This window comes from Euprymna scolopes, chromosome 24 (genome assembly GCF_053919585.1).
Source record: "Euprymna scolopes isolate OS-2025 chromosome 24, ASM5391958v1, whole genome shotgun sequence".
In the NCBI taxonomy this organism is placed as follows: Eukaryota; Metazoa; Mollusca; class Cephalopoda; order Sepiida; family Sepiolidae; genus Euprymna; species Euprymna scolopes.
Window position 1 is genome coordinate 80,947,043 of NC_136505.1, and position 26,127 is coordinate 80,973,169.

General features: G+C 37.4%; 1 protein-coding gene across 3 annotated transcripts in view; it reads right to left on the bottom strand.

Annotated features, from left to right (window-relative positions):
• LOC145246794 (telomerase protein component 1-like) overlaps positions 1–26,127 on the bottom strand; it is a 715,591-nt gene that overhangs the window by 580,871 nt on the left and 108,593 nt on the right. For all 3 annotated transcript variants that reach the window (XM_080108593.1, XM_080108592.1, XM_080108594.1), the window contains 5 exons: positions 19,484–19,602; positions 16,341–16,498; positions 13,856–13,965; positions 2,431–2,515; positions 174–228 (listed from right to left, as the gene is read on the bottom strand). In XM_080108593.1, coding sequence (XP_079964719.1) covers positions 174–228; positions 2,431–2,515; positions 13,856–13,965; positions 16,341–16,498; positions 19,484–19,602 — 527 coding nt within the window. The remainder of the gene's footprint in view (positions 1–173; positions 229–2,430; positions 2,516–13,855; positions 13,966–16,340; positions 16,499–19,483; positions 19,603–26,127) is intronic.

The window sequence follows — 26,127 nt, forward strand, 5'->3', positions numbered from 1 at the left end:
TAGGCTTTCAAATCTTTAATAATAATAATTTTGCTACGGTTAGAGAGTGAATATTGAAACGAACATTCAGTTGTAAAATTTCAAATCACCCAAATTTACTTTGGAAAATAGTTTTGTTTTGTTAAAATTAGGCAATTCCAAAATGATTTTCTTTGATTCACAATTTTCCTTACTCTTTAGGGGGGCCTTTTCTTCTTCTCTTTTGAACCACTGAAGAATCTGTAGAACCTAAAAATAAAAAGAAAAAAAATATACCATTTTTTTACCGCTTGTCTATAACTGTGAATATATCTGTGCATGTGTCTCGATAACTTACCAACAAATCTTTACAAAAACTTAAAACCAAAATTTAACCCACACAACTTTCTTCCACAAAGTCAAATTAATTTCCTGACCAGAAAAAAAACTGAACTAAGATATAATTTCTAATGGAAATAGAATTATAGAGAGCAAAATAATCGCATATTGCTTGAAGAATTATTTTTAAATTGAAAATCGATGCAGTCAAGTAATCAAATTATTTGCATTATTCAAACTACTTTTCACATTTAAGTTGTTATATTCACATTTCGGTTGATATAATTTCTGGTTTTTCTTCAGGCGCAGCTACTTGAACTTAAGGATATGTACTGAATTTCAAACTGACCTTTTATTTAATTGGTCAGGATAGATTGTCCTCATCCCGTCAGCCATCACTGAATAGAAGTGTTAATTTATGTTATTCTTTGTTATCGATTATAATAAAAAGATTGAACCTTCAATCGCCAGAAAACTAATTCCATCTTAAATACAAATGATCAATCCTGATCTCAAAATTCGAAAACAAAAAAATGATTTTAATTTCTACAACATATGTTGTTTTATAAATCCTTGAATGAACATTTCCACAATTATGCAATGAAATGTAGATGACAAACAAGAAAAAAGTTTGTGAATGGAAGAAAGAGACATAACATACAAATTTACAAAATATGAAAATTATTTTGAATGAATTGTTTGTAAGTCTGAAAAGGTCATTGTTTTTGCTTATAGAATGAAGACTAGTGTGTAAAATATCTGTGTATGTTTGTCTCATTTTATCAATATGAGTGTATCCGTTTGGCTTTGTAATTTATGTTTTCTTTCTCACCAGTGTTGCTGAGTTAAAGAGAACCTATTTCTGATTGTGTTCGAACTGTCAGTTCTATTTATCAGAAAGTGAGTTTGGCAAGAGTACTTGAAAACAAGTCATATGACTTCAGTTGTTTTGTTTTGAGCCAATTTTCGTCAAAAAGTGTTGTAATGCACGTTTAGAGCATATATTGACTTGCAAGATACGGGACATACAGCACTGGTTGCTGCTAGTCTGACTTTGTATTCTAAGATACTTGTAAATAATGGAAGTTATAATAAAATGTTAAATTAATATTTCCACTTCGTTTTTCTTGTGAAAAGCATCGTAAACGTATTAACTCGTTTTAGGTATCAACAGTCGGTCAAGAGAAATAATTCTGAGTGTGGCAGAGTTATTTGCTTTTCTCGTTATTTTTCTTCCATTTTTGATCAGTTTACGTTTTTATTTTTGTTTGTACGCTTGGGAATAAAGTCTCGCCATGCCTTCATACAGTTTCGTCTAATCCGTCTTTATTTACTGGCATGAATCGTGTTTGTTCCCATTCTATCATTCATTAAAACAATTGAAAAACCTGTTAATCTTTTATAGATTAAAATGTCTGCCATGAATTCTTTTGTAGAAACCATTTTAAAGGATGATAACATCTTTGTGTATAGCAAACAATCACATCGACATTAGATATGATTTGAGGTATGAAAGTTGTGATTTAGCGAAGGAGGAAAATGAATATATGCATATACATTCATAATAAAATGGAAAATAAATGAAACATTGAAATAATAGAAGAGTTACCAGGTAACAATGTTTTATGACTAAAAAATGTAATAATATGAAAGTTTATAAGAAAACATTTTTGAATAAAGGAATAAGAATGTACAAGTTACTTCATGTTAATATTCATAGTACAACACATGTTTTTGCAAAGAAGACGAGTACATAGTAAAAATGTTCATTGTGTGAATATGTGCATATTTGAGTATTTGGATGTATATAGTGGTGTATATGTGTATGCATTCACCTTTATCTTGTTAGTGCATGAGTTGAAGCTGGTATATGAATCACTGGGTCATTTCACCTTGCCACCTTGGGACCCTAAAAGGACTCAGATTGATTTGTAGAGAGGCAGACTGGTGAGGGTCTCTTTAAAACTGATTTTCCTGACAAGGTCTTACAGCAATTTCCAAGTTCACATTGGCTTACTACATTCACGTATATGTGTTACTTTTTGAAAGATTTCCATTAGCTAAAATACTTTTGAGTTCACACATCCATGTTAAAATTTCCTTATCGATTTGTAAATAAAAAGTTATGCTCACCTTCTAAATCTGTCTCCATCTTTTCTAGAACTGAATAAGCACTGAAGAACTGTGTTGGTAATTGTCGGCTGCTGATTACATTCCTCTGGAAAATAATACATTGACAATGAAATGAATGCTCACTGTTATCACAGAAGTGTTTTCAACAACACAAAAATAAGATAATGCCTAAATAAGGAGAATCGGATTTTCTGTTTTCCTATAAACTGAACAATAACCAACAAAATCTCATCAGACTTGTTTAACATAACAATTGCAAAATTATTCAGTTCACTTTTCATCTTTTACTTAGGGTTTTTTTTACATAGATGCCACCTACATAAGTATATATATTTTGAAAAGAAAAAAGCAGGGTACTTGGATAAGTATATTTCATTTTGATCAAAAAGGATTATGCATTTGATATTCATAAAAAAAAAGAAATACAATTTATTTTATTTCATTTATGGCTTGAAATTTATAGAAATTAAAAAATAAGAATCGAAATGCTGAAGCAGAAGAAATGCATGGGGGGGGTCTCATGAATTTCAGGAAAACCTTCGAATATGAAAGGAAAAAATGATGGAAATTTATTTCAATTTTTGTCTCCCTCTCACCTAATCGCTGCTGAATGTATCTTTTGGTTCATCCCAAAACTTAAACATTTTTAAAATGTAAAAAATAAGAACAAAAATAATATGATGTCAACAAAAGCACATAATCTTATCATTCAATGATGAATAACATCGACTTTTTCTGATTTTTATCAACATTTGTTAATAGATGATAAGCTTGTTGTTCTAAAAAATTGAAATACAAAGTTGACAATGTCATAGCTAAGAGATACCAGAAATTTTCATTTGTGGTCCTGGACCATATTGTAAGAGGGAAGGCATGTTTGAAATAGTTAGATTTAAGTAACAGGAAGTGTAAGATTAATTGTTAATTGCTGAGTCATTCTATACATGCTTGTAGATCAATTTGTTTTGTACATTTTACTAGCCTGGGTGCCCGTCGTTGCCAGAGTGTGTCGAGGTGTGTGTAAGGTTGGGCAACCAAAGCCCTAAAAAAAAAAAAAATGAATCAAAATAGCAGCAAGTACCCGTGTGAGCACAAAAAAAAAATTTTTTTTTAATAGGAGCAGTAGGTAGGCTCGAACCCATAATGCCCAAGAAGAAAAGTAGGTGAAAAAGCAAACAGTCTTATCGATGTGCCCACCGTGGTTGTGATGTCATGTGCATTCGAAATAATCTGTGTTATGCTACCTTGTTCATGTGAGGCTTGAATGACTTGCAAAAACGCCAATGAAAAAATTTACTCCTTGTAAAAAACAGCCTAGTTGACGGTGAAAGAATGAAAGTTTTTGGCCAATATTTTAATATTATTCGGCTGAGTTTTTAAAAGATATCAATTTTGTTGGTGCTAGTTACGTGCATCAAAAGTTTTAGTGAAACATACATATATATAAACAGACGTTTGAGATTTATATTATAAACTATATAGACTAGTGGGGGTGCCTAGCATTGTCAGGGTTTTTGGAGGTGTGTGTTGTTCAAAAAAAAAAGTGGTAGCAGACAGGCAGGCTTGTACCAGTACCGCGAAAGAAGAAAAGAATGTGAAAAAAAAAAGAGTTGGTAATTAACTTTTACCCGGGTTAAGGATATTGGCACAAGGACAAAATAAAAAATTTTTTAAAATAGAGAGAAAGAGGTGGGATAAAACTCGAAAACGTAGGGTAATTAGTCTTTCTCACTATCCATTATGCCATAGTGGATAGGGAAATCAATGAGTTGGTAATTAACTTAAGAATCACTCATGCGAAGAAATGAATGTTGTTTTTTAAATCTGGCTGGAGGCCAGTTAAGCTTCCCGCATTCTGCTGTTTTATTTATTAGTTTCCCCATGTTATGTTACGAAGCGTATGGTGACAAGCAAAAAGAATAGACAACACAGGATTAAGATTTGAACGAACTCAACAATTTATTTTCTAATAAATAACACAGAATAATAACGAGCTGTCCTTGGGGTGAAGATGGCAGATTGTTGTTAGTTGTTGTTATTGTTGTTATAAGGCACGACGAAACCTTCGTTTGTAATAGTAGTAGCAGCAGTGCTGGTCTGGTTATAATCCTGTGTCAATGGCGATAGTTGTTGTTAGAAGGCGCGACGAAACCTTCGTTGTAATAGTAGTAGCAGCAGTGCTGGTTATAATCCTGTGTCAATAGCGATAGTTGTTGTTGTTAGAAGACGCGACGAAACCTTCGTTGGTAATGGTAGTAGCAGCAGTGATGGTTATAATCCTGTGTCAATAGCGATAGTTGTTGTTGTTAAAAGGTGCGACGAAGCCTTTGTTTGTAATAGTAGTAGCAGCAGTGCTGGTGTCTGGTTATAATCCTGTGTCAATGGCGACAGTTGTTGTTAGAAGGCGCGACGAAGCCTTCGTTTGTTATAGTAGTAGCAGCAGTGCTGGTTATAATCCTGTGTCAATAGCGATAGTTGTTGTTGTTAGAAGGCGCGACGAAGCCTTCGTTGGTAATGGTAGCAGCAGTGATGGTTATAATCCTGTGTCAATAGCGATAGTTGTTGTTGTTAGAAGGCGCGACGAAGCCTTCGTTGGTAATGGTAGTAGCAGCAGTGATGGTTATAATCCTGTGTCAATAGCGATAGTTGTTGTTGTTAGAAGGTGCGACGAAGCCTTCGTTGGTAATGGTAGTAGCAGCAGTGATGGTTATAATCCCGTGTCAATAGCGATAGTTGTTGTTGTTAGAAGGCGCGCCGAAGCCTTCGTTGTAGTAGTAGTAGCATTGGTCGCGACAGCCGTAGCGTTGTGGTGATGGCGAGGCTGGTGGTCCTTCTGCTGTCTTTTCCTTGGCTTCGCTAAATATAGCAAGCACGCGGACGTAGTTGTAGACAAACGGTTAGTGATGAAGAAATTGCCCCCATGTCGAGAAAACTGTGTTTCTTTTGAGTTGTTATTTTCGCTACGGTGTGTAAGGCATCTAAGCGTTCTGCCTGTAATTTTGTGGAGGTAACCATGATCATGTGCCTCGACTTTGGTGCCATGGTAGCGATCGTAGCGTGAATCCCTACGTAGTCAATTTCTCCCCAAAGCGGTCAGGAATCATGAAACTTGAGTGGTGGTCGTCACGGTGACACGTGGCAGACAGTATGACGGCGTCCTCAAGTCAAAACGAGATCTAAATCATAACATCATAACAGCTCCCCCAGATCTCATCTTGGCTTGAATTGTCCAGTGCGGTCATAGTTGCATGTGTGAATGGAATCAACCCATGATGAAATCCTTAAATCGTTTAGGAAGCTGGCCTCGTGTTGACCGATTCCGAATCAGGTCCGATCTGTATCCGGACGGTAGTCGAGGGGTTTCTATGTATATGGGGTCCTGCAACGCTCTGTGTGCCCCTGCCTTGGGTGGAGGCGTTGTCTCTTCGGTAGATTGACGAGTTGGGTAGGGTAGAGGAGGTAGATTGGGGGACAAATGTTTTGGACGTGATATTAATCGGCGGACATGTGCCCGGTGAACCCATTCACTCTGGCCATCATCATTTTTTATCTGGATCACCATGCTGTTGGTCTTAGCCACTTCGAAGGTACCGATCCAGGGTAGGTGAGATGCGTGAGCAATAGCTGATTGAGGCCGGTGGATTAGTACCTTGTCACCGACTTGTATTGGTTCCTTATTCATGTCCTTGTCTAAATTTGGGTCTTGGGCGTGGTCAGCTTCATTGTTGGCCAGCGCGACGTGTCGATGAACTTGTCTTAACAGGGCATTGACCTGCATGCCGTAAGCCGTGGGGCTGGGGTTTGTGATACTGTTGTCGGGTAATCTTGGCAAACCAATGTTGGGCTGCCGACCAGTGATTATATAGTGTGGTGACGCTCCAGTGGCACTGTTGATGGTAGCATTCATTGATGAGATGACGGATTCGAGGACGTCGGTCCACTCACAGTCTCTATCTTCGCACAGCATGTATATGGCGTTTTTCATCGTGCGATGCTGTCGTTCAATGTTACCTGAGCTTTGTGGTCGCCAGGCACAATGTAATTCCTGCGTGATTGATGTGAGTTGGCAAAAGATCCTGTATACCTCCCCCGTGAAGTGGGTTCCGCGATCGGATGAAACAATGCGTGGTATTTCCCGGTGTCGAAGGAAGAAACTGTAAATTCCACGGGCAGCATCGATCGCACGATCTCTGGAACACGGCACAGCCGTAAGGTGTCTACTGAAACTGTCCAGCATGGTTAGGATGTAGCGTTTCCCCTTTGAAATTGGCATCGTGACTAAATCAATGTAGATGATTTCGAACGGTCTTTCTCCACGTTTGCAGTGCCCGGTGGGCCAGACCTTACGTTTGCCATAGTTACCCTTCCGCTTGGCACATGTTTCGCAGGAGTTGACATACGTCCTAATGTCATGGTCCTTGCATTCCCACCAGTAGCCGGATAGATGTTCGCGCATGCGGGCGATACCTGAATGATTGATGCAGTCATGGGCCTGATGCAGGTACTTGGGACGGAGTTTGTATGGTACGACCAGTTTTGGGGAATGATTGTTGTCCCTAATCATCAATACAGATGTGCCGGGCTCCAGGTAGAACTGGTGGATGTATTTGTTGAGTATGGGGGCCGGATGGTCATCGGGGTCGATGTTACAGTTTTTGCTGGAGTTATTCGTCTGGAGGGTTTTGATGATTCTCGACAGTGTGTTGTCTGTGCATTGCTCAGCAGCGATATTGATATGGTCGCAATTGTATTTTGTGGGGATGGTCGATGAAGAGTGATAGGCAAAGAACGCATCCACAATATTCTTGTGGTGGCGGGTGTTCTGAGGTGTGTGTGCTTCGGGGATGAGCATTGATCCATCAATTTCGTCCATACACCAGGATGGGATGTAAATACGTAGGTCCGAACCCTGGATTCTGAATGTTTTGCCTGCAGGGTTGGCGTCAGCTGGTGTGTTATTTTTTCTTTGGCCATGACTTCTGCTGAGCATGTCGGCCCAGACATTGGATTCGCCCTCCACAAATTCCAGGACGAATTTATAGCATGCGATCTCTTCCTGCCATCTGCGGATTTTGGCATTGTTGAATACCCGCTGATCCAGATAGGTTAGTGATCTGTGGTCGGTGAAGATGACGAAGGGGCGGCTGTGTAGGAAGTAGTCGAATTTTGCTATGGCCCACTTTATTGCGTATGCCTCGCGTTCAGTTGTGGACCAGTTTTGTTCCGTGGTGTTAAATATGTGTGAAGCGACTGCTATGATCTTCTTCTTTCCCCTGTCATCTTCTTGCATTAGGATGGCCCCACATGCGGTGTCACTCGCATCAGTGGTGAGCGTGAAGAGTTGATCAAAATCAGGGAATGAAATGACAGGAGGCGAGGACAGTCGTTTCTTTATCTTATTAAAGGCCTTGTCCGCCTGCTCAGTCCATGCAAATGGTTTGCCAGCCCTATTCAGTTCATGGATGGGGGTCATGATGCTGGAAAATGTGTCCGACCTGATTTGTTCCTGTACCCGTGTCTCCAGGAATTGCCGTATCCACACTAAACGACCTATGAGGCCTTGCAGTTCCTTTTTTGTTGTTGGAGGCTTCATTTCCATGATGGCGCGGACGTATTCGGGGTCGGCCTTGAAACCCTTGCTATTTACGATGCGACCGAGGAATTTTGCTTCGTTCGCGAGGAAGGTACATTTATCCGGATTCAATTTTAGTCCAAATTTACGTAGGGCGGTGAATAGTTGCTCCAGTGCCAGTATGTATCCTTCAAATGTTTTGGCATGGACTATGTTGTCGTCAATGTACGAGGATATGTTGGTGCGAGATGTAACAGTGGCCAAGGCTTAAGCTATGCAGCGGGAGAAGATTTGTCCGGCAGATGTGAGACCAAAGGCGAGTCGTGTGTATTGGTAGCATTTGCCCTTCCATGTGAATGCAGTTTTGTGTCGATCACGCTCGTCGATAGCAATCTGCCAATAGCCACTGCGAAGATCAAGGGATGCAAAATATTTATTTCCTTCGCCGATTCTGTGGAACAGGTGGTCAATCGTAGGTATGGGGTAGGGGTCGAGATCGACTAGGACCTTGTTGAGTGTTGCTTTGAAGTTGGCAACTACCCGGATTGCCCCGTTCTTCTTGCGAACGGCAAATACAGGGCTATTAAAACCCTTGGGGTCCTTGCATGGTTCGATGATCTCACTGGCGGCCATGTGCATGATTTCAGCATCGACGTCAGCCTCGAGAGCCTGGGCGATTGGGTGTTGCTTCTAACAGCGGGATTGGCCATTGGTTGGTATTCGAACTGGTCTGATGAAGGTACCCTTTTCTCCCTTTTCGGTACCCATGATGTCGGCGAAGCGGATGATTAAGTCTGCTGTGGCCTCCAGTTCGTCGCGGTTTGGATGGTTGGGCAATGCCACACCCACATTACTCTGTAGCCAGTGTAGTTTTTCATTTAGTGTCTTGAGGCTGGGCTGTGTGAGTCTAGTGGGATGATCGATGGTGTGGGCTCCAAATGTGGTATCATCAGCTGGTATCTTCTGTGTAAGAGCTGGTAGTATTGCTGCCGTGTGAGTTATCGGAGTGGACGCGAGCGTGCGTCTGAATTCGATCGTTGATTTTTGGTGGTCGATTGTGTAGGAGTCTAGTGTGCTCTGACCAAGGATGCTTTGGCCGATCAGGATTGGAGATATAGCGGATGTTATCAGCATGTTGATCCCGTCGAACCTGGGTGAATCGTGGTTGCCGATGGCGATGCCACAATTAAGTTCGCCAAGGATATGGATGCTGCCGTTTATGCCTCTCACATGCACGTTGGATGGCGTTATTCGACGTCTGATCTCTTCGGGTATTCGAGATACTGGCATAATGCAAGTGGAGCAGCCTGAGTCCAACATAGATATGTCCGAGAACGTAGCTCCCTCGATCATGAAATGTGTGTTGACGAAAGGTGACTTCTGCGCCGAGTGTTGATGAAAGTTAAATATGTGATGGTGAGTCTGTTGGACCATGGGGTGAGCCATCACATCTCGCCTGGTCCGTATTGAAAATCCTCGGCCATGGTAGTGGGGAGAGTATCTTCCGGTGGCATATCCTTGTCGTCTGTTGCGATATATGCCTGGGCACGAGGTGGGTGCCGGTACCGACAGTTGCGTCCATGGAAGCATGCATAGCCTTTCATGTAGTTTTGGCAGATCTCAGCATCCTGATTGTGTTCATCATCCCTGCGAATCTGAAAATGGCCGCGAGTGCCAGTGGGTTTGGTGTTGCGCAGTGTTGTGGTATCTTTCCTTGCCTGTGGGCGGAGAGTTTGCCTGTTCACATTGTGTTCAGTTCGCCTGGTCCTTTGATCAAATCGTTGTGGCCTGTTTGCGTAGTACGCGATGGGACTATCATTAATTTCATCGTCCGTTTTGACACCACAGTCGATGTACCGCTGTACATCACTAGCTATCCCACCCGCCGTATAATGCTTATCCATTGTTTTGACGATGTGTGGGTATAAGCTCGGTGTCCAGGCTTTCACCTTCTCACTCATTAGCATTGCACCCATGAGAGAGAAGACAGTATCTGCAGGTATTTCCCGTGAGTGGTCCGACTTAAATTTTGCCTTTATGTGTACTGCAGCCTCTCTAATCGTGTTTTCCAGTCAGCCGGCGAAATCTGTCAATCTCTCCCCATCTCGACGCTGCAAATCCCAAGCCCGGCTGAGGTGCTGGAAGTTCGTCATTTGGCTGCCGTGGGTCGTTATGAGGTATGCTTTGAGTTGCTCGAAGGTAGATGTGTTGTGTTGGGAGTCCGTCATTTGCTGGAATATCCCTTCGTTCAGAAGCTGTTTGCAGATTCTGACAAACTCTTTTTCGATACTAGGGTGTGTACTGATTTCCGGCTTGACATGTATCATGTATGTTTTGTTTACATCCGTGATGAAGCGGTTAACATCGTTCCCGGGGTTGAACTTTTTTATATCCTTTACCGAATCGTGTATGGCCTGTAATCTGATCATCAGATTGTAGTCGTTGTTATCGGCTTTGGGCGTGTCGGTTAAGGTGGTCGATTTGAGGGTGGAGAGCATAATCTCTAGGTCCGCTTTTATTTCGGTGATAAGGGCCTCGTCTGGTCGTGATGTACTCGATTTTAGCTGGAGGAGTGCCGATTTCTGGTCTCTGATAAAACTGAGAAGTTCGTTACGGGTGCACCCTGAGTAGTCCATTCTACCTGTCGCACGCTTCTGACACCAGTTGTTATGTTACGAAGCGTATGGTGACAAGCAAAAAGAATAGACAACACAGGATTAAGAGTTGAACGAACTCAACAATTTATTTTCGAATAAATAACACAGAATAATAACGAGCTGTCCTTGGGGTGAAGATGGCAGATTGTTGTTAGTTGTTGTTATTGTTGTTATAAGGCACGACGAAACCTTCGTTTGTAATAGTAGTAGCAGCAGTGCTGGTCTGGTTATAATCCTGTGTCAATGGCGATAGTTGTTGTTAGAAGGCGCGACGAAACCTTCGTTGTAATAGTAGTAGCAGCAGTGCTGGTTATAATCCTGTGTCAATAGCGATAGTTGTTGTTGTTAGAAGGCGCGACGAAACCTTCGTTGGTAATGGTAGTAGCAGCAGTGATGGTTATAATCCTGTGTCAATAGCGATAGTTGTTGTTGTTAGAAGGTGCGACGAAGCCTTCGTTTGTAATAGTAGTAGCAGCAGTGCTGGTGTCTGGTTATAATCCTGTGTCAATGGCGATAGTTGTTGTTAGAAGGCGCGACGAAACCTTCGTTGTAATAGTAGTAGCAGCAGTGCTGGTTATAATCCTGTGTCAATAGCGATAGTTGTTGTTGTTAGAAGGCGCGACGAAACCTTCGTTGGTAATGGTAGTAGCAGCAGTGATGGTTATAATCCTGTGTCAATAGCGATAGTTGTTGTTGTTAGAAGGTGCGACGAAGCCTTCGTTTGTAATAGTAGTAGCAGCAGTGCTGGTGTCTGGTTATAATCCTGTGTCAATAGCGATAGTTGTTGTTGTTAGAAGGTGCGACGAAGCCTTCGTTGGTAATGGTAGTAGCAGCAGTGATGGTTATAATCCCGTGTCAATAGCGATAGTTGTTGTTGTTAGAAGGCGCGCCGAAGCCTTCGTTGTAGTAGTAGTAGCATTGGTCGCGACAGCCGTAGCGTTGTGGTGATGGCGAGGCTGGTGGTCCTTCTGCTGTCTTTTCCTTGGCTTCGCTAAATATAGCAAGCACGCGGACGTAGTTGTAGACAAACGGTTAGTGATGAAGAAATTGCCCCCATGTCGAGAAAACTGTGTTTCTTTTGAGTTGTTATTTTCGCTACGGTGTGTAAGGCATCTAAGCGTTCTGCCCGTAATTTTGTGGAGGTAACCATGATCATGTGCTTCGACTTTGGTGCCATGGTAGCAATCGTAGCGTGAATCCCTACGTAGTCAATTTCTCCCCAAAGCGGTCAGGAATCATGAAACTTGAGTGGTGGTCGTCACGGTGACACGTGGCAGACAGTATGACGGCGTCCTCAAGTCAAAACGAGATCTAAATCATAACATCATAACACCCACGAAAGCATCGTTTTTAATGTTGGGGAAAACCAGTTTTCCCCAAAAAGAGGGAACTCTGACAGTATCCAAATAAATAGTAATTGTCTCGTTATGAAGGGTTTCCCTACATTGACCAAGGACCAATTACAGAACAGGTATTACCCGGCTCGAAGGCTGGGAATTGGTCTGCGTTCGATTAGTTTTGCTTTATTTATACAAAAAAGACAAGCAAACACTCGAAACGTTGCCCGGGTGTTTGGAGGTGTGTGTGTTGGGTGTTAGATCACCCCCACCCCCAAATAAAACGATGTTAAACTTCTTTAAAAAAAATCAGAAAAACAAACAAAAAAATAAAACAATGTGGGGTTGCCTGGTATCATCCGTGTGGTAAAAGAAGAAAAAAAAAGTTTTGATAGGTAGGTAGGATTGAACCCGGGATCTTGAGGTGCAGGTAGAAAAAAATCCTGACATGTTACCCGCTCACCCAGATCAACAGCAGAGTAACAGAAAAGTGTTTCAATTTAACAATTAAAATGTAATTGACAGGTGTGCGAATTTAATGATAATGAGGTCAAACATATCCCGCAGTTAACTTTCACTGCGAGACAGTTTTTTTGTTTTCTTTCCCCAACTTTGACTGTTTGTTTCCCCAAGAGATTGGAGGGGGGGGCAGCTCCCTATAAAAAAGGAAGTGTTCCAATGAATAGCAATTTTCTGATATAAGAGGTTTCCCCAACATCAATCAAACTTTATTGCTTTTCTGGACGTCCCTGTCACAAGTGCCAGGGAAAGAGCTGTATTTATTTGCTTCCCCTCAAGAGCAAATTAGGCATGAAGCGGTTTTTTAATGTGGAGAGAGGGGAGGGGGAAGGGAAAAGGGGACCAGCTCCCGAGAGATAGGAAATGGGGGCTGGATAATGAGAGCCTCTTGGTATATAGGGTTGCCCCTACATGCACCAGAAGCCAATTGCCCCAAGGACAATGGTCTTTGCTTGCAGCATCTGCCAGATCAGATACTACACTTTGATCTTGACCCGAAGGTCACAATGGTACCTCCTGTGAGAGGAAGGTGCCGGGAAGAGAGCTGATGCTATGGATTCAATTTCGCTTTTATACTGAAAAGCAAAACAAAGACGTGACGAGTGAAAAAAATCTCAAAAGCGTGTAAAAGTTTGCCCAAATTAAAGATACAAGCGACCTCCCGTCGTAACTCATAGATATTATAATTTAGACAGTATATAAAATGTTTTAAGAATGGGTGACCCCACCGAGCGCGTCTTGTAAAAATGCCTTTGCCAGACATATACACACTAACACACATTTTGCCTTTTATATATATAGATAAACAAATAGTTTGTATTTAACTCTTAGATTGGGATTGAGTTTTGTTTTTGAAAAAGTCCATTTTAATTAGCCATAATTTGCAATTAATTCAACAAATGACCCATCTCTTACTAAGTTTCTATCTATCATTTTTACCCTCTCTCACTTAGTTGTTTGACCCTATCTTACTTTATACAGTGTGTATCACTCTTGATTTCATCACCCTCTCTCTTTCTATTAACATTCAAATGTGATAAAACTAAAAATAAGAGTTCATTACTTACATCAACAAAAAGAAGTATCACCACAAGTAGTAATACTATTTAACTGATAAAAGAGAGAAAAGGAAATGGGATGAAGAGCAGAAAGAGATTAATTTGTGATTTTGTCTTTTTTGTTTAATTAAAGTAGTTTTGAAAACTCACTAAAAGTTTGAATTAAAATTCTTATTTTACAATTCAGAAAGTTACAAGTTACAATTTACAACAGAGAATTCATTGCAAGCAATATCTTAGCATATCCTATATTTTATGAAATAAAGAAAAATAGAGATTTACCGTGTCAGACAATCGCTGCAAAACAATTTTTTCATGCTTTGAGGAAATGTTGGCTTTAATTAAATTTCTCACATTTCTTAACATTGCCATATAAGGTAACTTTTTTTTGTCTGAAAAAGAAATGTCAATAATGAGGAGTCACATATTCAGCCAACATCTCGTGAAATTCAAACAGCTACAAAAAACATTTTTTTTAATTTGAAACGCAATTATAATTATCATTATTAATATTACTATTATGATTATCATCATCACCACTGAAAGAATGGAATCATGATGAACTACACATCCTCTCCCAAAGCAAGCGGTAATAACAATATAACAGAACAGATACTATATTATCACCCCCACCAAAAAAAGTAGGAGGTAATGCCGGGGAAAATTGGATCATGACAAAAGAACTGTTAAAATTTTTAATAAAAAAATAATTTTTATTTAGTTTTTTATTTACACACATTCAACATCTCAGCATTTTGGGGAAAGGAACACACTCCTTGACCGGCCTTTGCAGATCACTTCCATCATCATCATCATCGTTATAGTTCCCTTTCTAGCAGTCGGCTACACTCCTACCTTCTGGAGGGGGAAGAGGAGGTGGAAAGGGCTTTTGCCCATTTTCATCAGTTCGAACCTAGCCGGCCAAAAAGAAAGAGGCTAACTTCGGCTCCGTCTAAAAAGGATTTTTGACGTTAAATTCTTTCGGTTGTTTCTCTCCTCCTTTGGAGAAAGACGTGTGTTTAGAACTCCATTAGGAAGTACTAAACTGTTAACGTTATTTTATTTGCAGTCATTAAAAGACAACAAGGTCTTACGACTGGAAAATTAATACCAGTTATTAAAAGGCAAACAAGAGTCTTACAACTGGTAAATTATTAGTCTCAAAGGATTAATGAAGGAAACCACCGTGTGTTGAGGAGTTCTTTTCTGTAAAGAACAAAAATTAATTTTGCCGATGAGACAAGCAAAATATCGCCCCCACAAATAAAACCCCCTCTTTGTTCTAGGAACTTGAAAGATTATTCAACCGAAGTTTCCTTCAGAAAGGAAATCTTCCATAATACAAGAATTTACCTCGTATCTGCACACATAAAGCCTAACAAAGCGGCTTTATGGTCTTCTGTTTCTCCCCTTTGAATTAAAAGGTACCTGAGCCTTCACAAAGGAAAATTATTTTAATTCTTTCTCCCATTTAAGGTCAAAGAAACTTTTTGTTTGTGATTCCTTTCGGAAAAAAAAAACATTTTATGGAAAGACTGAATATTTCGTTAAAAGAAAGACTAAATTTTAAAAAAAGGACTGTTTTCTGTTTTTTATATGTTTTCTTTCAGCCTTTCTTACAAGTAAGAATTGTCGTCTTTTTTTAATTTTATTTTACGTTTTGGTTTTGGTATCCATAAGTAATAAGTATTATATAAATACAACAATTTTCATAAGTAATAAGTATTATATAAATATGACAATTTTCTTTAGAGGAGACAGAGAGGGAAAGAAAAAAACGAGAGGAAAAGTGGATAAAACATTTAATCATTATTAATATCAATTAAAAAAATTTATATTTGATAATATAACAACAAAATACTTGCTTAATGAGCCCGGATAATCCTACGTAAATAGAGGAGAAACACATGCAACCCTCCACACACTCATTAAAAGTACAATAACAATAAATGTGAATAAATGAGGCTTTTTTTCCATTCATTAAAAAATATGTACTTTGATCTTCGCCAAAAAAACAAAGTAAAAAAGAAACATATTTGCAGCAACATCAAAGTGATGACAGATGAATGTAAAATAGTCAAAATTGTAATAATATTGCTACACCCAAAGGAGGAGGTAATACCTGGGAGGATGTTATTATGATAACAGAACAGATACTATTCCTGTCTCCATCCCACCCCCCCCAAAAAAGAATACATACATAATACATCTTAATAAGAATTACGCTATTTTTAGATATACATCACCTAACAATAATATGAAAGAGTAACCCCAATCTGTACTATTTAATATTCTCATATATTGTACAATAGTGTTCAATAGTATGGTTTGGGCTTCAGGGAAACAGAAACATGATCTCTGTTGTTAATAGATTTACTGTTACAATATCAAGTTAAATATCTATATTTCTGGTGTCTCTGTCCAAGGATAGAACTGAAAACAAAGTCCTATACCATGATTAAAAATCTTTTCTTATGTGGAATCCAATGGTGGTGGTAATTTTGTATTGACAGCTTTATTATGGTCATTGCAGGTTTGGACTGGGCATCCATAAACAGCAAAGGTGACACATTATTTTATTTATAACAAAGACCTATAACAAGATTAAACTCAAATTTCCTAGATTAAGATTTTACAAAGACTAATAATTAATTTATGTAAAAATTCTACAGTAAGAATAATGGCGCATTTGAATGTTAAAAACTGGTTATAAGGAATAAAACATATTTGAACATCTTCACTTATAAAATAATAAATCACAACTAACCAATCAGATCTTGCCACACTTTGGCACTGTTGCCATGGAGTGAGATTTGTGTCTCCCATGTTTCTGGAACTGGTAATTTCATTCGTTTCCCTGCCATTTTATCATCAAAAGTTCCATCCAATTTACTCTTATAAAATTGCTGCAAATCGGCAGGATACCTGAAAATAGAAAAGTCAACCATCCTGGAAAAAGTCTGTGGATTAACAAAACTGATCTTTCTTATCATATTGTCTCCTTAACAGTTCATTTTTTTTTTTTTTCAATTTTCTTATCAGTTTATTCAAGCTGGGGATGGGGCATCCTATCAGTTACCAGGCATTCGATCACTATTTTATATATTCCATCTGAGATTTATGTAAGGTTATCTTTGATAAAATCTGTTCCCTATTTATTCTTTGTGTACCATTTTCCTTCTGATTATGCTGAGGTTATTGTTGATGTTATATCAATCAGAATTGATAATGCATTGCAGCATCATCTGTCAACCTCCATTTTTATTCTTAGTGACTTTAATGTTCATCATTTCGACTTGCTCTCTCACTCTAATCACACATATCAAGTTGATGAAATCTGTTTTAATTTTTCTCATAACTTGTCCCAAAGTGTCACTTTCCCCACATGCTTTCCTATTAATGATAGTCATCAACCATCTTCACTTCTCACTTGTTTCTGACTCATGTTGTATTTACCTTTCTCCTCCATTAGGTTCTTCTGGACATGTTGATGTAGAGATTTTTCTGTCAAATCTTCTGTGGCTAATCAGTTCTATAAGGAAACGTTTGATTACAAGAAGGCTGATTGGAATGGGCTTCACAGCTTTCTATATGATGTAACCTTTTTGGGTACTATCTTTAGTATATCTCCTAGTGGTCTTACTAAAAAGGTTATTGGCTGGTTTCTTGGACACCTTCATTCCTCATCGAAAATTTTTTAACCAAATCTTATTCTTCACCCATCTTAATCATTACTTTAATAAGCATCATTGGCATGGCATTAGTTTAAACAGTATCATCAGAATGGTTGTGAGGCTTCCTGACAATCCTACAGAAGAGATAGCAATGCCCACAAAAAACAATCTCTGAGGTTTGATCTAGCTACTCTCAAAGAATTCATGACTCCATCTCATCTCAAAATGTTGGCTATCGTTATTTTTTGGAGAATCTAAAGCAATATTGTTAATAGTGACGTCTGCTATTCCTCCTCTTTTTAATGGTCTTCAGATTGTTTCATTTTGCATTTCATTTTGCTGATCTCTGTCTTTTTGCTGACAATTCTCTTCTTAATGACTTTGTTTTTTTTTTTAGTTTCCTTTGAAAACGGATCACTCTCTTGACTCATCATCACACCAAATATGGTTGCTATCATTCTTTTTGTTGACCAGTTTAAGGCTTGTTGTCCTGATTAAACTCCTGTTGTTAGTCTTAAACATTTTTCCTATCTTCTAGAAGTGATTCCTGAGATAGGAATAATTCTGTTTCTATCTCAGTCCTGCCTTTCTTCTTGTTAGAAAGAGTTTTCTGTTGTCCTGACTAATTGTTCTACTAGACTCTTTTTTTATTATTAGCAAAGTTTTTGAAAAGTTCATTAATGGTAAAACATGTTTGTTTTCTGGAAAGTTTGATCCTTCTGGATGGCTTTCATGGTTTTCATTCAACTATTGATCTTTTAATTGTTGAAACTGAGTGGATCTGTCACAACACTTGATATTTTAAAGGCGTTCAACAGAGTATGGCATTCTAGTGTGCAACACAGACTTTAGTTATGTTATTAGTGGAATATCAACCTCCCAATAACAATGACAATACAAAATATTTTATTTACTGCCTCCCAAACTTATACACAAGATTAGTTTAAAGTGCAAATGCATCTCCCTAAAGAATTAGATTATTTTATATTCCAATTCCGAGTTTTGGTAGCAACCACATGATTGGGTTTCTTTGCAAACAGATGGTCGCCATTTTTTATTATGCATTTTCTTGAGTACACACGAGGTAGAAATACCAAAGAAAAAAAAGGAACAATAAAGAAAAATTTACATATATTCTTACAGATACGGCCTGCCAAAGATAAAAATAAGCGAAACATAAAAAAGAGTATGATAACAACTATGATTATGAAAGGCATCTAATGGGAACTGTGTCAGAGTTGTGAAAGCCATATAAGGTTAAAAGCCAGCTGGATAATAGCTGACTGATTTGAAAGCCATATAAGGTTAAAAGCCAGCTGGATAATAGCTGTCAGAGTTGTGAAAGCCATATAAGGTTAAAAGCCAGCTGGATAATAGCTGACTGATTTGAAAGCCAGCCATGGAAGAAGCTGAAATAAAGTTGTAGCATTATCTAATGTTCAACACATTTATACATACACTCGCCAAGGGATATTTCCGACCAGAATTATCTCCCTTGTTTATGATTGTAGAGGGTGCACAAATCGTCATATAAAAGGGATGCATAAGAAATTCACTTTCTTCTGAGTATGGTCTTTGGCGAACACATTTCATGAGATTCCTTCTCTCTTTCATCCAATCGGCCTTTGATAAACATACCTCTTCAGCACACACATTCTTGTACACACACTATATGGTATGTAAGGCATTCTTCTCAACTTAAGCACATGCACACTTCTCAGACTTTATTGTACACATTCTCATGGACACAATTTTAAAAACAAGCCTTGTCAGGTCGGCAAAGAGTAAATTTATTGTTCCTGTGTTGTTACTTTGTTCTCATTGGGAAATGCTTGTATTTGAACATATCTTCATAAGAGAACTGGCATTGTCAAGTGTCAAACAAATCTTCTTTGAGTGCATTCTCACATTTGATACTATTATTACAAGGGAGATAACTTGAATACGGTTAAAAGAAGATTACTTCTGAATATTCCAAACTAACATCCCCAAAAAAAGAGATCTCTGAATTGTGGATAAAAATTATCTGCCTCATTTTGTCAATGTTTTCTCACAAATGAAGGTGCCTCTGATAATAGGCAATAAATCCATCCTCTTCCCTGATAAAAGGAGAATGTAGTGACTAGAAAGCTGGTCACCAGAGACTCATGCAACTCCATAAAAATTCTTTGATAATCAACGACAAACATTATAACAAGTATTTTTATTTTAAAAAATAAATTTTGGTTTTATTTACTTTTTGCCAAGTAGACACATTACATTGTGAGCAGGTTTGGAGATATGAAGTTGCCGGATTAACTGCTTCAGGGTGAATAGTTTCTCACCCGATTCTTTTTTGTCCTTTATTCGTGTTTCCTGAAGAGAAGAAAAAACATTAAAATGAATATTTATAAGGAATTTTGCAAAGTTTAACTTTTCAATTGCAAAGATTTGACCAACCAAAGAATTCTATGCAATCACAAATGAAAACCTGTGTCAACAGACAAAAAACGTGACATTCTTTAATTGAATTATTATTTTGTTAAAAGAACATTTTTATTAATTTGAAATCAAATACAAAAATTGGATGAAGTATGGAATAAGGACCCTGGAAGCCGAGAGGCTCAAACAAGACACTTTTCAATTGACACCGGTTGACTGCCAATGCACGTGTCATTTGTAAACATACACAACCTGAGTTGTTTGTTATATTTGCTGATTTTAAATATTATGGAAAGATTTAAAGTGAGTGCGTTTTTTCAGAGAAGGGAGGGAGACTTTCTTTTTTTTAACAATTCCAAAATAGGGGATCAATGAAATAATTCTAAAATAGAGGGTCACTAGAATAATTCCAAAATAGGGCTCATTATAATAATTCCAAAATAGCGGGCCAATAGAATAATTAAAAAATAGGGGGTCAGTAGAATAATTTAAAAATAGGGGGTCAATAGAATAATTCAAAAATAGAGGGTCAATAGAAGAATTTCAAAATAGGGGGTCAATAGAAGAATTTCAAAATAGGGGGTCAATAGAATAATTAAAAAATAGGGGGTCAGTAGAATAATTCAAAAATAGGAGGTCAATAGAATAATTCAAAAATAGGGGGTCAATAGAATAATTCAAAAATAGGGGGTCAATAGAATAATTCAAAAATAGGGGGTCAATAGAATAATTCAAAAATAGAGGGTCAGTAGAATAATTCCAAAATAGAGGGTCAGTAGAATAATTCAAAAATAGGAGGTCAATAGAATAATTCAAAAATAGGAGGTCAATAGAATAATTCAAAAATAGGGGGTCAATAGAATAATTCAAAAATAGGAGGCCAATAGAATAATTCAAAAATAGGGGGTCAATAGAATAATTCAAAAATAGAAGGTCATTAGAATAATTCCAAAATAGAGGGCCAGTAGAATAATTCCAAAATAGAGGGTCAATAGAATAATTCAAAAATAGGAGGTCAATAGAATAATTCAAAAATAGGGGGTCAATAGAATAATTCAAAAATAGGAGGTCAATAGAATAATTCAAAAATAGAGGGTCATTAGAATAATTCAAAAATAGAGGGTCAATAGAATAATTCAAAAATAGGGGGTCAGTAGAATAATTCCAAAATAGAGGGTCAATAGAATAATTCAAAAATAGACGGTCAGTAGAATAATTCAAAAATAGGGGGTCAATAGAATAATTCAAAAATAGGAGGTCAATAGAATAATTCAAAAATAGGGGGTCAATAGAATAATTCAAAAATAGGAGGTCAATAGAATAATTCAAAAATAGAAGGTCTGTAGAATAATTCAAAAATAGAGGGCCAGTAGAATAATTCCAAAATAGAGGGTCAATAGAATAATTCAAAAATAGGAGGTCAATAGAATAATTCAAAAATAGGGGGTCAATAGAATAATTCAAAAATAGGAGGTCAATAGAATAATTCAAAAATAGAGGGTCATTAGAATAATTCAAAAATAGAGGGTCATTAGAATAATTCCAAAATAGAGGGTCAATAGAATAATTCAAAAATAGAGGGTCAGTAGAATAATTCCAAAATAGAGGGTCAGTAGAATAATTCAAAAATAGGAGGTCAATAGAATAATTAAAAAATAGGGGGTCAGTAGAATAATTCAAAAATAGGAGGTCAATAGAATAATTCAAAAATAGGGGGTCAATAGAATAATTCAAAAATAGGGGGTCAATAGAATAATTCAAAAATAGAGGGTCAATAGAATAATTCAAAAATAGAGGGTCAGTAGAATAATTCCAAAATAGAGGGTCAGTAGAATAATTAAAAAATAGGAGGTCAATAGAATAATTCAAAAATAGGGGGTCAATAGAATAATTCAAAAATAGAGGGTCAATAGAATAATTCAAAAATAGGGGGTCAATAGAATAATTCAAAAATAGGGGGTCAATAGAATAATTCAAAAATAGGGGGTCAATAGAATAATTCAAAAATAGAGGGTCATTAGAATCATTCCAAAATAGAGGGTCTGTAGAATAATTCAAAAATAGAGGGTCAGTAGAAAAATTCCAAAATAGACGGTCAATAGAATAATTCAAAAATAGAAGGTCAATAGAATAATTCAAAAATAGGGGGTCAATAGAATAATTCAAAAATAGGAGGTCAATAGAATAATTCAAAAATAGGGGGTCAATAGAATAATTCCAAAAATAGGAGGTCAATAGAATAATTCAAAAATAGGGGGTCAATAAAATAATTCAAAAATAGGGGGTCAATAGAATAATTCAAAAATAGGGGGGCAATAGAATAATTCAAAAATAGAGGGTCATTAGAATAATTCCAAAATAGAGGGTCTGTAGAATAATTCAAAAATAGAGGGGAGGGGGTCAATAAAATTCCAAAATAGGGGTCAGTAGAATAATTCCAAAAGTCCACCAGGTCAAATTTTTTGTTTAATAAGATACAGTATAACAGTAAACTCCAACATGGAGAATCTGTAATTAAAACGAAGGCTGAGTACATGATGAAGTATGGAATAAGTACATGCAGTCAATCTTTACATTTGAAAGCTGTTTTTATTGCTCTTTTCTAGTTCTACTGCTATATACCTTTATATATTATTTTAGATCCATTCTTTATATATTATTTTAGATCCATTCTTTATATATTATTTTAGATCCATTCTTTATATATTATTTTAGATCCATTCTTTATATATTATTTTAGATCCATTCTTTATATATTATTTTAGATCCATTCTTTATATATTATTTTAGATCCATTCTTTATATATTATTTTAGATCCATTCTTTATATATTATTTTAGATCCATTCTTTATATATTATTTTAGATCCATTCTTTATATATTATTTTAGATCCATTTTTTATATATTATTTTAGATTCATTCTCAAGATTTGATTGTTTTGGAACTTGTTCTTGAATTTCGAATTCAATTATCTAAAGGTTTTTTTTATTTCCATTTGAAACCTGGATTTTTGTACTTTGGATGAACTCATCATTCATTCTGATTTTCAAAATAACAAGACTACGAGGACTTGTTTTTTTTATAATTTGCATAAAAACAAAATAAATTAAAATTAAATTGTATAATAAGTAAAGGTAATAATAATAGTAACAGTAATAATAATGGTCTTGACAATAATTATGAAATAATTATAATAAGAATATTAAAATGAAAATACCGATGTCAATGATGGTAATAATCTTCTACCCGCTATATAATAATTTGGTTGCAGAAATTCTCCTCTGTACCTAATTACAATAGGTTTGCAATAACAAATGTCACATACAAATTTATTATGTCTAAACTTTTACCCACCATCTTATGTGACTTTTGAATGCCGTTACAGACACATTTATTCGTAATAATAAAATCCTATCTTACTTCTTACGAGCGACATCATCACGATTGCCAAGATCTATAGACAAAGTAGTTTGTATTTTCCCCTCTACCTGAAAAGTCCCCCCACTCTCCCAGTAAGGACTGGGTAAATATATAACCATTATAACTATATTAACCTCACACCCTTATTAACTGGATTGAACACTCAGACACCTACAACTACCATTACACTTCACTATTCGAAAATAATGATTTCTCCCCAATAACATTCCACCTATTCTCATTGGCTGCGAGGATGAAATTCTATTATTCCAGATTGTACACTAACATACAAAAAGCGAACACCACAGCCCTTAATCAAGATGGCAAATCAATCACAACGGATTGTTTTAAATCATTTATACTTTACTATCATAACTTTTTCTTAATTTTACAGACTGATTTTTACATTTACATTCAAGTTACACATGCCATTTGGATTTACATTATTTACACATTAACGTTCTACTACATGGAACACGTACTTTGTGACCATCACCAAGAAAAATATTGCGGCAATATTTTTCTTGGTGATGGTCACAAAGTATTTGTTCAATTCGGGAGAACGTTATAATTGAAACCTGATCCCGACGATAAGTCATAGAAAAATTTTTTTTACAATTTTAATTTTTTCTTATATGAAAGTTTGATGAGATTAACGTGAAAGAAGAAAAAAAAAATGTAAATTGTAGGATTTATGGGATGGGGGAGTTACATAAACGTGTGCTGAATCTCTTAATAAAAGAGAGTTGTAGTAACCCCTTACATAAAACTGGCACCTAGCTTATATTGGGGTTCTTAAGCAAAAAAAGGAATAAATTATTTTCCACTTTCTTAACCATAAAAACTGTTTCTTTTTATATAAAACACATTTTCACACTCTAATCTTGAATTAAAATAAAGATAAATTATCATTATCTCCTTTTTTGTCCCTCAGTCCTCATTTCTAATGAGTGATGTTTCTGACAAAGGGTGAAGAAAAAGCTGCTTCCCAGGTTGGTAGTACTTCGTGAACAGTAGTCTGAGATGTCGGAAATTTTCTGTCTCTATGTCTATCCTTGAGGCCATGTCACTAGTAAGGGTGCTGGAGGTAAACATTTTCATCTGGGCTGACGTTAACCGCCTGATAGTCAGGGACCTGAACCTTGGAATAACCACTAAGGAGGCTGTCCTATCAGCAGGTGCAAAGTACTGGGGCTGCTGTATTGCTATTTGGTGAATGGATTCTGGACCATGCAGTAGTCTCTGGTGGGGCCTCTCGATGCCATACTAGTGGGTAATTGTTACGGCTTTACCTTATCATGTGCTACAAAAAAAAAAAAAAATTATTTTCCTGTTTTTCCTCTCTTACTTTCCCTCTCTGTTCTGCTCTAACCAAGTATGCTGACCTGTTCCACAAACCCCAAAATCCTCAACATGAAATATCTCAAAAAAGAAAACACGAATAAACCTAGAACCTCATCCCCCTACGTAGACAACTACTACCATATCTCCTTCTCCAACATCAGGGGTCTACGTTCTAACCTTCCAGAGGTTGAAACCCAATTACAGGAGACGAAACCTGACATATTCTTTCTAAGCGAAACTGGAATAGGGCCGACCACCTCCCTAGATGAGTTCATAATTAAAGGATACTCTAACCTAACATCTAAATCTGACCCCCAAGATCGCCACGGGCATGGAATATGTGCCTACATTAAAGATGGCTTCCCATGTGGCAGGGATATCTCCAGAGAAGACCTTAATCTACCTCATATGTGCTTCTGGGTTGCACTTGCTTACACCACTGCATTTATATTTGCCCTCTATCGCCCCCCACAACAGTGGAGTTACTGTCTTTAAGAGTATATCAGAAAAAATTGACCACATCCTGTCTGCTCATCTCTCGGCTAACATTCACATTTGCGGTGACTTCAATGTCCATAATGTGAAATGGCTGACCCACTCAAATAAGACTGATGATGAGGGAAGGTTCTGTCATGACTTTGCCATTGCCTATGACCTCACTCAGATTGTTCGCGAGCCCACCCGTGTGCCCGATAGTACCGGTCAGTTTGCAAGCCTCCTAGACCTTTTTCTATCCACTTCCCCTGAGCTATGCTCATGTTCCGTTCTATCTCCTCTGGGATCCTCCGACCACTGCATCGTATCAGTTAAGATAAAAATGAAATATAATAAATCTACAGACGTACTTCTCCACCGTACTGTATACCGATACTCTATGGCGGACTGGGATAGTTTCCGTACATTCATATCTGATCTCCCTCTCCATTGCATGTTTAAAAAACATGTGTCCTCTATAGTATCAGACCTGACCGAATGGTTACTTGTAAGCATAGACCAATTCATACCATCCAAAAAATTCCAACAAAAACCTAACAGCCAGCCATGGTTCTCCCCAAAATGTGCTGCTGCCATTGCACACAGAAATCACTTTTTCCATAGCTACCAACGTAATAGATGCACTGAAACTAAAGCTGCTTTCAGAACCGCCAGCAACCACTGTAAAAGAGTAATAAAAAAATGCAAGAGAACTATATGCGCAATCCGTTAAGTCCAAAGTAGCTGAGCAGCAGCTTGGTTCCCACCAGTTCTGGCAAATAGGATCTTGAATAGAAACGTGCGTTCTATCCCAACCATTATCAATGGACCAGAGGTCATCTCGACAGCATCCGACAAGGCCAAACTATTTGCCAAAAACTTTGCAGCAAATTCTACCCTGTGTGACGAAGGCCATCAACTCTCCGTATTTCCTCCTATAACAGACAACACGCTATGCAACATACAAATATCTGTGCGTGAGGTATTCCAATTATAGTGTTAAAAAAATTACGACCAGAACTTGCCCCCATACTTTCCAAACTGTTTAAGCGTTGCCTTAAGGAGACGTGCTTCCCAACACCCTGGAAAATCTCATCAGTATGCCCTGTATTTAAGAATTCAGGTGGTAAGTCATCTCCCTCTCAGTACAGACCAATAAGTCTCCTGTGTGTCATGAGTAAGTTGCTGGAATCCACAATAAATAGAGAAGTAGTCAACCA